At 43.5% G+C, this 13177-nt stretch overlaps 1 protein-coding gene across 1 annotated transcript in view; it reads right to left on the bottom strand.

The window, feature by feature from the left end:
* XPR1 (xenotropic and polytropic retrovirus receptor 1) overlaps nucleotides 1–13177 on the bottom strand; it is a 191716-nt gene that overhangs the window by 76210 nt on the left and 102329 nt on the right. Inside the window, exon 3 of the mRNA XM_061634258.1 lies at nucleotides 8336–8437. Within this exon, the coding sequence (XP_061490242.1) occupies nucleotides 8336–8437 (102 nt within the window). The remainder of the gene's footprint in view (nucleotides 1–8335; nucleotides 8438–13177) is intronic.

Raw genomic sequence — 13177 nt, 5'->3', positions numbered from 1 at the left:
CAAAGGCTCCTTCCTAAGGCCATCCCAGCTAGTAGTGACAGTGTCATCTCATAGCCAATTAGATTTGTCAACAAGACATCAAAGCCAAATCAGAGTGAAGGCAATGGTTCCCACATTCCCTGTTAATGGATAACCTGCTTGTAGGTTGGAAGGTAGACCTGCCTTTACATTCTGCAAGTGATTTATTCTGCTGATGCTTTATGAAGGAATGCTAGTTCCTGTTATTATTCTTATGGTCTTATTACTCTAGAGCATGAAAGAAAATAAACTTATTTGAAAGGCAGTTTCACAAATATGAGCCATTATTGTCAAGTGTGATTCCGAGCCATCACTATCCAAATTTGCTGCAAATATGTCATTAACAGTAAGGTCTATTAGAATAGACTCTCAATGTCCATGCTGAGGCTGCCTCTAGTGTTCCGGCTTGGGAATTCATGGCCTCCATGATGACCATGGGGCTGTCTCAACTTGTTACTGGCCCAACACATAGGGCAGGGCACACCCTCGACTTGGTTTTTGCTCCAGATGGAGGAAGGAGTGGTCTGGACATAGCGGGGGTGGATGTCACCCTATTGTCATGGTCAGATCACTTCCTGGTGAAATTTAGGCTTATGGCTCCAATCCTTCCCTGAAGGGGTGGTGGACAGATTAAGATGGTCTGCCCCCAGAGCCTAATGGTATCCACTGGATTCCTTAATGCCCTGGGGGAGTTCCCAGTAGATAGAGCAGATGACCCTGTTGAAGCCCTTGTCACGCTGTGGAACAGCGAGGCGCATCAGGCTCTCGACACGGTTGCCCCCAAGCGCCCTCTCTGGCACTGTGGAGCCCAGCTTGCACCTTGGTACACCAGTGAGCTAAGGGCAATGAAACAGGCTGGACGACAGCTACAGTGCAAGTGGCGAAAGTCGTGCTGTGAGGCTGATCAGGCACGAGAAAAACATCATAACCATGCCTACTGTGTGGCGATGAGCACGGTGAAGAAGGCCCACTTCTCTGCCTCCATGGCATCCTCAAGTAGCCGTCCGGTGGAGCTTTTCCGTATTGTCAGGGGTCTGTTCACATCAACTGCAGGAAATGGAGTTTTAGACCCTTCGGAGGCCCACTGTGAATTGTTTGCAAGGCACTTTGAGGGTAAAGTTGCTCGCCTCCGTAGCAGTCTTGATGCCCCATCTACATTTACTGTAGTCCCCAATGAGGTGTCCAGTGCAACATCTGCTGCAACTTCTTGGGAACGGATTCAGTTGATGTGGCCTGATGACGTGGACAAGGTGCTTGCGATGATGCGGCCAGCAACGTATCCTCTCAACCCTTACCCTTCTTGGCTTATTAAAGCTTGCCAAGGGGGTTTGACCAAGTGGATCCAGGGTGTGATCAACGCATCATTACGAGAGGGAGTGGTTCTAGCCACCTTGAAAGAGGCGGTGATTCGACCGCTCCTGAAAAAGACCACCCTGGACCCATTGGTTTGTGACAACTACCGACTGGTTGCAAATACCCCCTTTCTAGGGAAAGTGATTGAGAGGGTTGTGGCTCAGCAACTGCAAGTACTCTTGGATGAAACAGATTATCTTGACCCATCCCAGTCTGGGTTCAGGCCTGCTTATGGGACTGAATCAGCCTTGGTCGCCCTGATGGATGACCTTTATTGGGAGAAGGATAGGGGGAGTGCGACGCTTATTCTTACTTGATCTCTCATAGGCTTTTTATGCCACTGACCATGGTATCCTTCTGGGCCGACATGGTGAGATGGGTATCAGAGGCACTGTTTTACAGTGGTTCTGATCCTATCTCCAGGGTCGTTCTCAGAGAATAGCATTGGGTGACTGTCTTTCGGCCCCCTGGCAGCTGTGCTGTGGAATGCCACAGGGTACCATCTTGTCCCCCATGCTGTTTAACATCTGTATGAAGCCCTTGGGAGCAGTCATCAGGAGCTTTGGGGCGAGGTGTCAGCAGTATGCTGATACCCAGCTCTATTTCTCCGTAACATCTGAATCAGGAGAGGTCGTGCAAGCCTTGGACCGGTGCTTGGACTCAGTGGTGGGCTGGATGAGGGCCAATAAACTGAGTCTGAATCCTAGCACCTAGAGGTGCTGTGGGTTGGTGGTTCCCGAGTTCGGATAATAGGTCAGTTGCCTGCTTTGGATGGGGTTGTACTCCCTCTGAAAGAGCAGGTCCGTAGCCTGGGGGTGCTCCTGGATCCATCTTTGTCGATAGAGGCCCAGGTGACCTCAGTGGCTAGGAATGTCTTTTACCAGCTTCGGCTGGTAAGACAGCTGTGGCTGTTTCTGGACCGGGATAGCCTGACCACTGTTGTCCACGCACTGGTAACCTCTAGGCTGGATTACTGTAATGCACTCTATGTGGGGCTGCCCTTGAGGTCGGTCCGGAAGCTGCAGCTGGTGCAAAATGCGGCAGCGAGACTGCTCACTGGAACAGGGTATTGCCAACATGTGACCCCGCTGCTGAAAGAACTGACTGGCTGCCCATTTGCTACCAGGCCAGGCCAGGTTGAAGGTTCTAGTTTTGGCGTACAAAGCCCTATACAGCTTGGGACCAGGATACCTGAAAGACCGTCGTACCCCTTATATGCCCAGTCGATCACTGCACTCTGCATGTGAGGGCCTCCTGCAGATACCATCTTATCAGCAGGTTCATTCTGCACAATATAGGAAACGGACCTTTAGTGTGGCGGCACATACCATGTGGAATTCCCTCCCTTTGAATATTAGGCAGGTGCCATCTCTGCTATCTTTTCGGCGCCTTTTGAAGACCTTCCTCTTTCAACAAGACTTTTAAGTTGAGACCTATCCCAGTCTGCATCTGTTAGAATTGTTTAATATGTTTTTTAATAATGTTTTTAACTCTTTTTTAAGGTTGTTTTTTTAAATGTTTTAATTCTGTTTTGTTTTAATGTACTTTAAGATCTGTTTTTATGATGTTTTAAAGTGTTTTAGTGCTTTGTTTGCCACCCTGGGCTCCTGCTGGAAGGAAGGGCGGGATTCAAATTAAATAAATAATAATCACAATAACTAGCGAGTGGGCTCATGTACGGAAGTATGAAGCATGAAGGTTCTACGCCATGCTATAAGTTAAAGTCAGCAGAGCCAGAAAACAAACTGGCAACTAGTACAGCAGGATGAATATGTCCCTTTCAGCATTTGTTAAGAGGCATGCAACAGCATTCTGTACCAGTTGAAACTTCTGTACTATCTTTGCATAGAGTGCAATGCAGTAATCAAGCCTGGAATTTACAGAACCATGGATCAGTGTGTCAGGGCCACGGATCCTCTTTCATTTAGAAGAGGAAAAAGCTTCCTTGCATATTCCTGGTGTATACATTTTAAGCTTTCTGTAGCTTCAGGCTGAATTATTATTGCTAATAGTTAACAGCACTTTGCTTCATTTCTAAGATAATGCATCTGAATTCTTTTTCTTTCGTAATGTTTAAGTTATATTTACCCTTAATTTTAGCCGGAACTCTTTCCTAATTCTAACTAGGCTTCTCTGTCAATATCCAAGTAATTCCAATCCAAATGCCTCCATTAAGCAGTTTTGTATACACAATTGTGACAAACTGATAAAGTGTCAAGTAAACTGCAAGCAGGGGTGATAAGAGATCCAAATCCAAACCCACACATTAGGTGTGGGGAACCTATAGCCCTTCACATGTTGCTGAACTACAACTCCCATCATCCTTGGCCATTGGCCATGCTTGCTAGGGCTGATGGGACTTGTAGTTCAGCAATATGTGAAGAGCTAAAGGTTCCTCACACCACCCATACATAGACTGAAGTCCAAAAACTCTCAAGCTCATCCAGCATGTCTTCACTAAATACTATTTCATACTTTCACATTTCATATCCAATCTACAACCACCATTTTTGGCAAACCTAGACAAATATTTTTATATTAGCATAAATTCTACAGCATCTTTGCATGCTGAACACTACCCAGCCATCATATCAACAAGATCAGCCTCAGAAGACCTTCTCTCGATCCCACCGGTTAAAACAGCTAGACTGGTGAGGACTAGAGAGAGGGCTTTTTCAATAGTGGCCCCCACCCTGTGGAACTCTCTCCCAAATGATCTCCGCCATGCCCCTTCTATGATGAGCTTCCGCCGGGCCTTGAAGACCTGGCTCTTCAGGCAGGCTTTTGGGGTGGGTTAGGTTTTTATTGTTATGGTTTTAAATGTTAATGTTTTAATGTATTGTTTTTATCTTGTACGTCGCCCAGAGTGGCTGGACATCCAGCCAGATGGGCGACTAATAAATTTAATAAATAATAATAAATAATATGACACTTTTTTCTACAAGACCAATGCCTTTGGATGTTTTATCTGAAAGAAGGGCTCTTGTGACCATGCAATCTTAAATGAAAAACTAACTGGAGTTTCTTTATCTGATGTAATGATAACTGTTAACATCAGAATAAAACTTGCTGTTATCTATGCATGAGCCATTTTAGAAGACATTATCTCCAGTGGGCCTTCCAATGTATTAGCAACTTACATAACCTGCTCTGATCAACAGTTGCATCTGGTACAAAAAAACTCCCAGAGAAGACTTTTTAGGGAACCCTGTTGGCAGGCTGGCTGCGAGCCTATAAACCTGAGAGACACTGCACCCCAACATGGCCTATATGATTTTTAAAGTTGCTTCAGTTTGGTTCATTTTACAAAAAGGCTCCTTGAGACCTGATGGGAAAACTAGCTGAATGAGTTAAGTCATATGCACAGGACATGACCTTTGGCAATCCAAACAATGCAATCCCAAAAGTAATTGTAAAAAGTCTGGCCCTCAAGAGAGGAATCCATTGTTCAAATCTTAGGCTAGCTAAAAGGTGAATGCCACTACCTGTCTTCACAAATGGAAAGCCCATTACCCTGACCATATGACTCATCATAGGTATGGAAATTAAGGAAGGATACCTGCCTGATCCTATCAATTCTGCATTCCAAAGAAAGGGGATCCCAGGGAATGCAGTAATTATCCAACTATTGCCTTAAAAACTCATGCAAGTAAAGTAATGCTCACGATTCTACAACAAAGGCTCTTACCATATATGGAGCGAGAAATGCCAGACGTCCAAGCTGGATTTAGAAAGGGAAGAGGCACCAGAGATCATATCGCAAACATACATTGGCTAATGGAAAGGACCAATGTATTTCAGAAGAAAATCACCCTGTGCTTTATAGATTACAGCAAAGCCTTTGACTGTGTAGATCATGAAAAACTATGGAATGTTTTAAAAGAAATGGGGGTGCCACAGCATCTGATTGTCCTGATGCACAACCTATACTCTGGACAAGAGGCTACTGTAAGGACAGAATATGGAGAAACTGATTGGTTCCCAATTGGAAAGGTTGTGAGATGGGGTGTGTTTTATCACCATCATTATTTAATCTATACGCAGAACATATCATACAGAAAGTGGGAATGGACCAAGATGAAGGAGGTGTGAAAATTGGAGGGAGAAATATCAATAATTTAAGTTATGCAGACGATACCATACTACTAGCAGAAACCAGTAATGATTTGAAACGAATGCTGATGAAAGTTAAAGAGGAAAGCACAAAAGCAGGACTACAGCTGAACATCAAGAAGACTAAAGTAATGACAACAGAAGATTTATGTAACTTTACAGTTGACAATGAGGACATTGAACTTGTCAAGGATTATCAACACCTTGGCATAGTCATTAACCAAAATGGAGACAATAGTCAAGAAATCAGAAGAAGGCTAGGACTGGGGAGGGCAGCTATGAGAGAACTAGAAAAGGTCCTGAAATGCAAAGATGTATCACTGAACACCAAAGTCAGAGTCATTCAGACCATGGTATTCCCGATCTCTATATATGGATGTGAAAGTTGGACAGTGAAAAAAGCAGGTAAGAGAAAAATCAACTCATTTGAAATGTGGTGTTGGAGGAGAGCTTTGCACATACCATGGACTGCAAAAAAGACCAATAATTGGGCGTTAGAACAAATTAAACCAGAAATACCATTACAAGCTAAAATGATGAAACTGAGGTTATCATACTTTGGACACATAATGAGAAGACATGGTTCACTAGAAAAGACAATAATGCTGGGAAAAACAGAAGGGAGTAGAAAAAGAGGAAGGCCAAACAAGAGATGGATTGATTCCATAAAGGAAGCCACAGACCTGAACTTACAAGATCTGAACAGGGTGGTTCACAACAGATGCTGTTGGAGATCGCTGATTCATAGGGTTGCCATAAGTCGTAGTCGACTTGAAGGCACATAATAACAACAAACTATAGAACAAGAATAAACATGATCGTTGAGGTATCCCTGCACCTATATACAACAACTGTAACACTTGACTGCTTTGCAGGACTCATTGTTGTGAGCTGTAGTTTCTATTTAACATCTCGTTCCTGGACTAACTCATATATGCTTCACCTCAGTGTCTTTGCTGCTCAGAACAGAGGTCTGGAACTGAAAGCAAGCTTAATATCCATTATGTAGATGCTGTGTCACTTGTGGACTATACTATTAAAAGGGGACACTCTTTAGCTAAGACATAGGAGAAGCAATATCTTCTGGGACACCTGCAAGATTTTCTCATTGTCAATCACATTCCCAGACTCTCCTTGAAACTTCTTGACCTAGGAAGTGAACTGTCAAGTACTGTGAATCTGGCTTTCATAACTATTCTACTCATGCCAAGCCCTCTTGTTCCCACTTTAGTTATTGAAGCCAACCCAATGACCCATACTGCCTAAGGGCATCCCCCTGTTCCCCCCTTTCTGCTAGGGCTTTTAAAAGAAAATGAAGAGATGGGCTTCATCTTAAACTTCAGTCTGCAAATCCTCTAGCTAGGCAGATGGGAGAGGAAATATGTCAGGCAGGCAAGTGTTTCATTTAAAAGAAATGAAGTTCTACAAAGGTCCTTATGAACCCTCCTTCCTACCTAAAAGACCAGTCAAGTCTAGGAAACTGCCCAACTTTACACGTATTATTTATTATATTATATTATTGTTACATTTATACCCCACCTTTCTTTCACCATGGAACCCAAGTTGGCATACATGTGGTTCCCAGGCGGTCTCCCATCTAGGCACTGACCAGACCCAGATCTGCTTAGCTTCAGCAAGGTGGTGGCCTCATGTGCCTTCAGACCATAGCCTGGGACACATATTGTATGTTAAGGATCTACACTGGTTGCCTATTAGTCACCGAACTGATTTCAATGTTTTGTTGTTGATATTTAAAGCCCTAAACAACTTGGGATCATTGTATCTAGCAGACTTTCCCTTCCCCCAATATGGACCAAGCCAATGTTTAAGAAGACCCTGCTGATCATTTTTCAGGGGGAGAATATTTTTGAGAAAAGAGAGATTTTTGGCCTAGTCTTTGTTCTATATGAACAGATTCAGATTCATTAAGTTTTGTAGCTTCCAAATTAGCATGACCAAAATGAAAGGAAGTGAGATGGGTATGAAAGTCCATCGAAATGAGTTTTTTCTTGAAAAAACACTCTTAAGCATACACAAAAACATGTTTTTACTAGCAGACCTCCCCCTCCAAAAAAAAAAAAAATTAGAAAGAAAGCAAAAGAAAAAAGTAATTGACTTGCAAGTGGCTAGGGATCCTCAAGCACATAGCTTTGGTTGCTTGATTACTGTTCTACAGAAAACACTGACCATAACGATTTGAAATCTTGAACCTTGTTATCTAAAAACTTAGCCTTACAATGGACTGTTCTAAAGATATTTTTTTGTTCCATAAACTTTCAACTAAATTCCCATTTCAGACTCATCTGGGTCCTACATAACATAAAGACCACTTACTTCCTTGTCACATCACAATTTTTCAATCAGTACTCTGATGGTGGTATCAGCTGTGCAGCTTATTCAAGAAACCAGGGCACATAGAGAAGCATTCAGTGGCTACCCTACAACTGTGGAACATCCTTGTCTTAGAAGTACACCAGGCTAAGTGCAAACAGCTTCTCTAGAGCCATTGTAAAAAGCTACCTTAAATGGTGAACAGTGCTCAGATTATAGGGAAAGAAATACGAGGAACCCTAATGAAATCCCCAAGTACTATGTCCCAACTTCCTCCAAATCATGCATCCTAAAACCTTCTAAAAAAAAGCTAAGGGGGCTGACAGTAAAGTTAAGAGGGTCAGGGTCCCTGATGGCAAAGTCTATTATTATTTAAGTATATATTTAGCAATTTCTAACCAATATATATTCATTGTGTATGTTAAGACACTGGTGTCAACATCAAACCGTCAGAAGAGGAGCGAAAGACTTAACAGGCTCTTATTGCAACTTCACAAATGGTTTAAAGCAAGTATCTTACCTGAATAAAATGTGTTGATTTTGGCAAGTTCCTTTTCACAGGTTTGGAAGAATTTCTCTTCAAACTTGGCAAAATACCTCTTCACTGTGTCTTCATCTGTGACTGAGGGACAAACAAAGGTACAAAATAAAACAAATGAATTTGTAAAGAATTAACAGAAATTCTTGCAATGTTTAATCTTTGTCTTTTAAATTCGTAACTGTGAAAATGATTCTCTGGACGAAAACCTCTCTTTAAACAGGCAAAATTGTCATGGGGAAAAAAAATCAAAAGACTGCCAGAGGGGGAAAATGCCTTGTGTTTGAACAAGTATTTCTACTTCCAGTTTACACGCTACACTTTTTAACAGGTGCCCATGACAAGAGGGGGGAAAAAGGCAACCTAGATCAGTAGTGGCATTAGGTGAGGGCAAACTGAGTAACTAGGGTTGCCAGGTCAGACGCATCCCCAAACCTGAGGTTTCAGGGGTGGGGCATAGCGATGTCATGTGGTGGGCCCAAGTGATGTCATTAAGCATGATACATTAAGCATCAACCACAGCTGCTTGGAGCATATAACTTAAACAAAAAAAAAATCTCTGATTGGAAATTAAGATAGAAATCTAAATGAGGGTGTTTCCAGGTCCAGCTGAAGTGACAGGATCATTCCTTCTCACGTGCTTAGAGAGCCTGGGTAAGGAAATTTAATCTAGCCTACTTGCTTCTGGCAAGAAGGGTTTAAGTGCACTCAGGCAAAGCCAGTCATCAGAAGGCCATAATAGGAAGAAAGGAGTCTAGTGTTCCGGAGATGTTAAAAGGGAGCACTCAGGACTAAAGATGGATGCTCCTGAAGGCTGCAATTGTAAACACACTTACTAAGGGACTAAGACCCATAGAACTCAATAGGACTTACTTCTGAATACATATGGTTTGGATTGTGTTGTTGGTAAAGCTTGACTAGGGATCCTCTACAAAGATATCCATATCCAAACAGGGTTGGCAAGCCCCTGCCTGGAATGCTCTGCCTCTACCTTTTAACATGGCTGCTTCAAATTTCTTTACGTATTTGACCCTTCACTTCAGGAAGAGGTCTGAGAAATGAGTAAGAGTAAGAAGATTCTCTACCCTTTTCTATCTACCCTGTGGGTGCTATAAACTCACTTTGACAGCCAACCCAATTCTAGTGAGTAATAATTGATAGAGAAGAAGCACACATGGTGTGGTTCTATCTTCACAGGCAGCAGCTTGGGAACAACAGCAATTGCAGCCACACTTCCTGGTATATGAATTCTCTTTTACCATTATTGGGCAAGAAACAAACCGTCTTGCAACCAATAAGGTGCATCATCGGTACAGAGCGCATGGAACCACTGTTGTTGCTTCTATAGATGTAAGGGAGTGAGGTTAAAGGTAAATGAAATGCAAATAGAAAAAGAAAAAAAAGACAGTGATGATTTCCTAAATGCAATACCATACCAACCACAAGAAGATTCCTATGAGTAAGGCAGAAAAATCAGCATCCCACAACCAGTCAGGATTCCTAACCCAAAACCATTATAAAAAAACCCTGACAGCCAGTCAGCCAAGATCACAGAAATCCCCATGAAGCACAACCTGACCCAGGGGCTGTTGCGCTGCACCAACTCAGAAGGGACAGGAAGGGGGGAGGCATGAGTTTCAGGCACCTCCGCAGCCAGAAGAAGCAGAGTTGGGGATTGTTGTGTCTGAGCAGGATCGTGCGGGAGGGGGGCAGCCTGCTCTCCAACCAGTTCCCACGAGTAACGCCCTTTCTGAGGAGCCAAGCACACCGCCCCCAGTTGATGCAGAGGACTTGTGGGGGGAAGCTTCAGAGTCAGTGCCAGCTCCTCCTTTTCCAAGCAGTTCCCAGGAGGATTCCAGTGTGGCACCGCCCCCTGACCTCGAGCCTGTTGCTCGGGAGCAGGTGTCTTCAGATGAGCTGTTGGATGGCGTTCCCGTCGCCGCGAGAAACGGACAGGGCAAAGACAGGAATTACGAAGGAGTCAGAGATTACGTTCGAAAACATTTCCTATATAAGCATGCCGCTCCCAGTGGGGGGTCGTTGAGTCAACTTCCTTCACACGCTGCAGAGCATGTCTAGAGTATAGTTAGGGACTCTAGTGAGTTAGCGTAGGGTTTCCTATGAAGCGCAATGCCTTTGATGTATCCATTACTCTAATAAAACGAGATTTACTTGCACACACACTCCAGCCTCATTCTTTCGGCTCTGGACGGGACAGGGGCTGCAGTTAAAGCAGAATGCTGTGGCACGATTGCTGACATGAGTGACATCCTGTCAGCACATAATGCCTGTGCTCTGAAATCTGCACTAGTTGCTGATTGTCTACCAGGCCAAGATCAAGGTGTGCTTTCCAAGTTATAGAGGTAAAGGTGTCCCCGCACTTGTAGTGCGAGTCATTTCCTACTCTTAGGGTGACGACTTGCGACGTTTACTAGGCAGACCGTATATATGGGGTGGGATTGCCAGTTCCTTCCCCGGCCTTTCTTTACCCCCCAGCATATGCCGGGTACTCATTTTACCGACCACAGATGGATGGAAGGCTGACTGGACCTCGACCCCTTTTACCGGAGATTCGACTTCCTCCTTCCGTTGGAATTGAACTCCGGCCATGAGCAGAGCTTTGGCTGCATTACCGCCGCTTACCACTCTGCACCACGGAGGATCTTTATTCCATGTTATGGGTGCCACATAATACTTGTTCTGCTCTTCTAAGAAACCGATCCTTTAGTGTGGCAGCACCTACGCTTCAGAAGTCCCTGCCTACTGACATTAGGCAGACACCTTCATTGTACTCGTTTCAGCATCTGTTAGAAATATTTTTGTTTAAGCAAGCCTATCCAGGCTTGTAGAAGCGATTGTGAGGGCACAGCACTCTTCTTGCCAGAAGCATGTTGTTGTTGTTATGTGCCTTCAAGTCGATTTCAACTTATGGCGACCCTATGAATATCAGTGACCTCCAAGAGCATCTGTTATAAACCCCTTAACATAATCAATCCATCTTTTCTTTGGTCTTCCTGTTTTTCTGCTCCCTTCTGTTTTTCCCAGCATTATTGTCTTTTCTAGTGAATTATGTCTTCTTCTTATGTCTTCTCATTATCCAGAAGCGCATTGCCTAGATTAAATGTTCCCTACCCTGTCTTCATCTTTTAGCTAAGATGTTTATCTTAATTTCCAATCAGAGAAATGTTTTTGTTTGAATGGTATGCTTCAAGCAACTGAGGCTGATGCTTAACGTATCATGCTTAATCACTTCAGACAGATCCACCCCATGACATCACTTGGGCCCGCCCGTGACATCTCAGGGTTTGGGATGGTAACCTGGCAACCCTAATCCACACCACATTTTGTTGTAGGGGCTCACTTGCATACTCTTATAGCAGACCCATTCTTTGAGTGTCTACCCTTAATATAACCAAAATAGCACTATCCACGCAAAATATGGAGTTATCTGCTTGAGAGTTAGAGTCCCAAGCAGCACACACAAAAAAATAGGAATAACATCCTGAATATTTGATGGGGGGGAGTAAAATAGCCCAATGAGGATTGAGCATGCTCAGTGGACACAAAATGATAACAGAGGACAGAAAAACAGGGAAAGGGGGTTAGAATAGAGTATCCTGGAAGAAAGCATGGATGGCACCCTGAGTAAGAGCACTCTATAGTACAATCTTTTGTTGCAGGTCTCACTTTTTATTTCCATATTGCAAATGGGGCAGGAGTGAGGCAAAGAGAGTAACAGTGACTTGCCTAACTCAATCTGAGACGTTGATGGCTGAAGCAAATACAGAGTTCATCGCTCAGTCTTAGCCACTAGGATGCAATATGTGGATTTATGCAAAAGCATACAAGTATTTTGGCAATTGATAATCCAGAGAAAAATAAACCTTGAACACAAAACAAATCTCTAATTCTACACAAAGGTTTCCTCTGCATTCATATGCAGTAAACATCTAATGGGGCTGGGGCAAATTAAAGCTAGCCTGTACAAAAGCTTTTCATAACCCTTAATTTTTAATCTATTTTCACACAGATGCCTATTTACTGGCTTTTGCCAAGAGCACAGTCAACGCAACGCAAGCTGCCAACAAAAGGTTTCCCTTCACTCTCTCTGCAGCTCAATAATTTAAATGTGCTGGAATAGCGCTGCCCAAGGCTAGCATGCATTTATTTTGCTTGAAGGACAAATAGGGGCAAGGATGCAAAAACCTTTCTACAATGCCAAAAAGCTGGTTGTCAGTTATGCAGCTCCATAACAATGGTTGTGGTATTCAAAAGGCACCTAGTTACCATTTCCAAAAGAAAGCGCTTTCCTTTGGATTTTTTTATTCAAATCTGTAGAGTGCTTGGCTACAAACAGGGTATCTAAGGAAAACGAATTGACACTGCAGGCTTGCTGATATCTCCCAGAGATTTTTCTATGTGGAAGCAGATTGGAAGCAATCCAATACTTGTCTGCTCAGCTCCATTAGGTTCAATGGCCCTTATTAGTCTGATAGATCAGAAAAAAACAAAGTGTTTATGCAAGACCAGAGAGCTAGATCAGCCCAACTGAAAATATATTTTTCAGTGTGTACTGGGAAACCAGGGTTCGAATCCTCACACAGCCATGAAGCCCACTGGGTGACCTTAGGCCAGTCACTGCCTCTCAGCCTCAGAGGAAGGCAATGGTAAACCACCTCTGAATACCGCTTACCATTATTATTCATAGGGTCGCCATAAGTCAGAATCGACTTGAAGGCAGTCCATTTCCATTTACACTCTAGGGAGAGATGGGGTGGCTTGATTGTGGCAAAACACCACCACCACAGAGAGTGAATTGGTGTT

This window comes from Rhineura floridana, chromosome 6 (genome assembly GCF_030035675.1).
Source record: "Rhineura floridana isolate rRhiFlo1 chromosome 6, rRhiFlo1.hap2, whole genome shotgun sequence".
NCBI lineage: Eukaryota > Metazoa > Chordata > Lepidosauria > Squamata > Rhineuridae > Rhineura > Rhineura floridana.
Note: the sequence above shows the minus strand (reverse complement) of the source record. Positions and strands in the feature narration are given on the sequence as shown.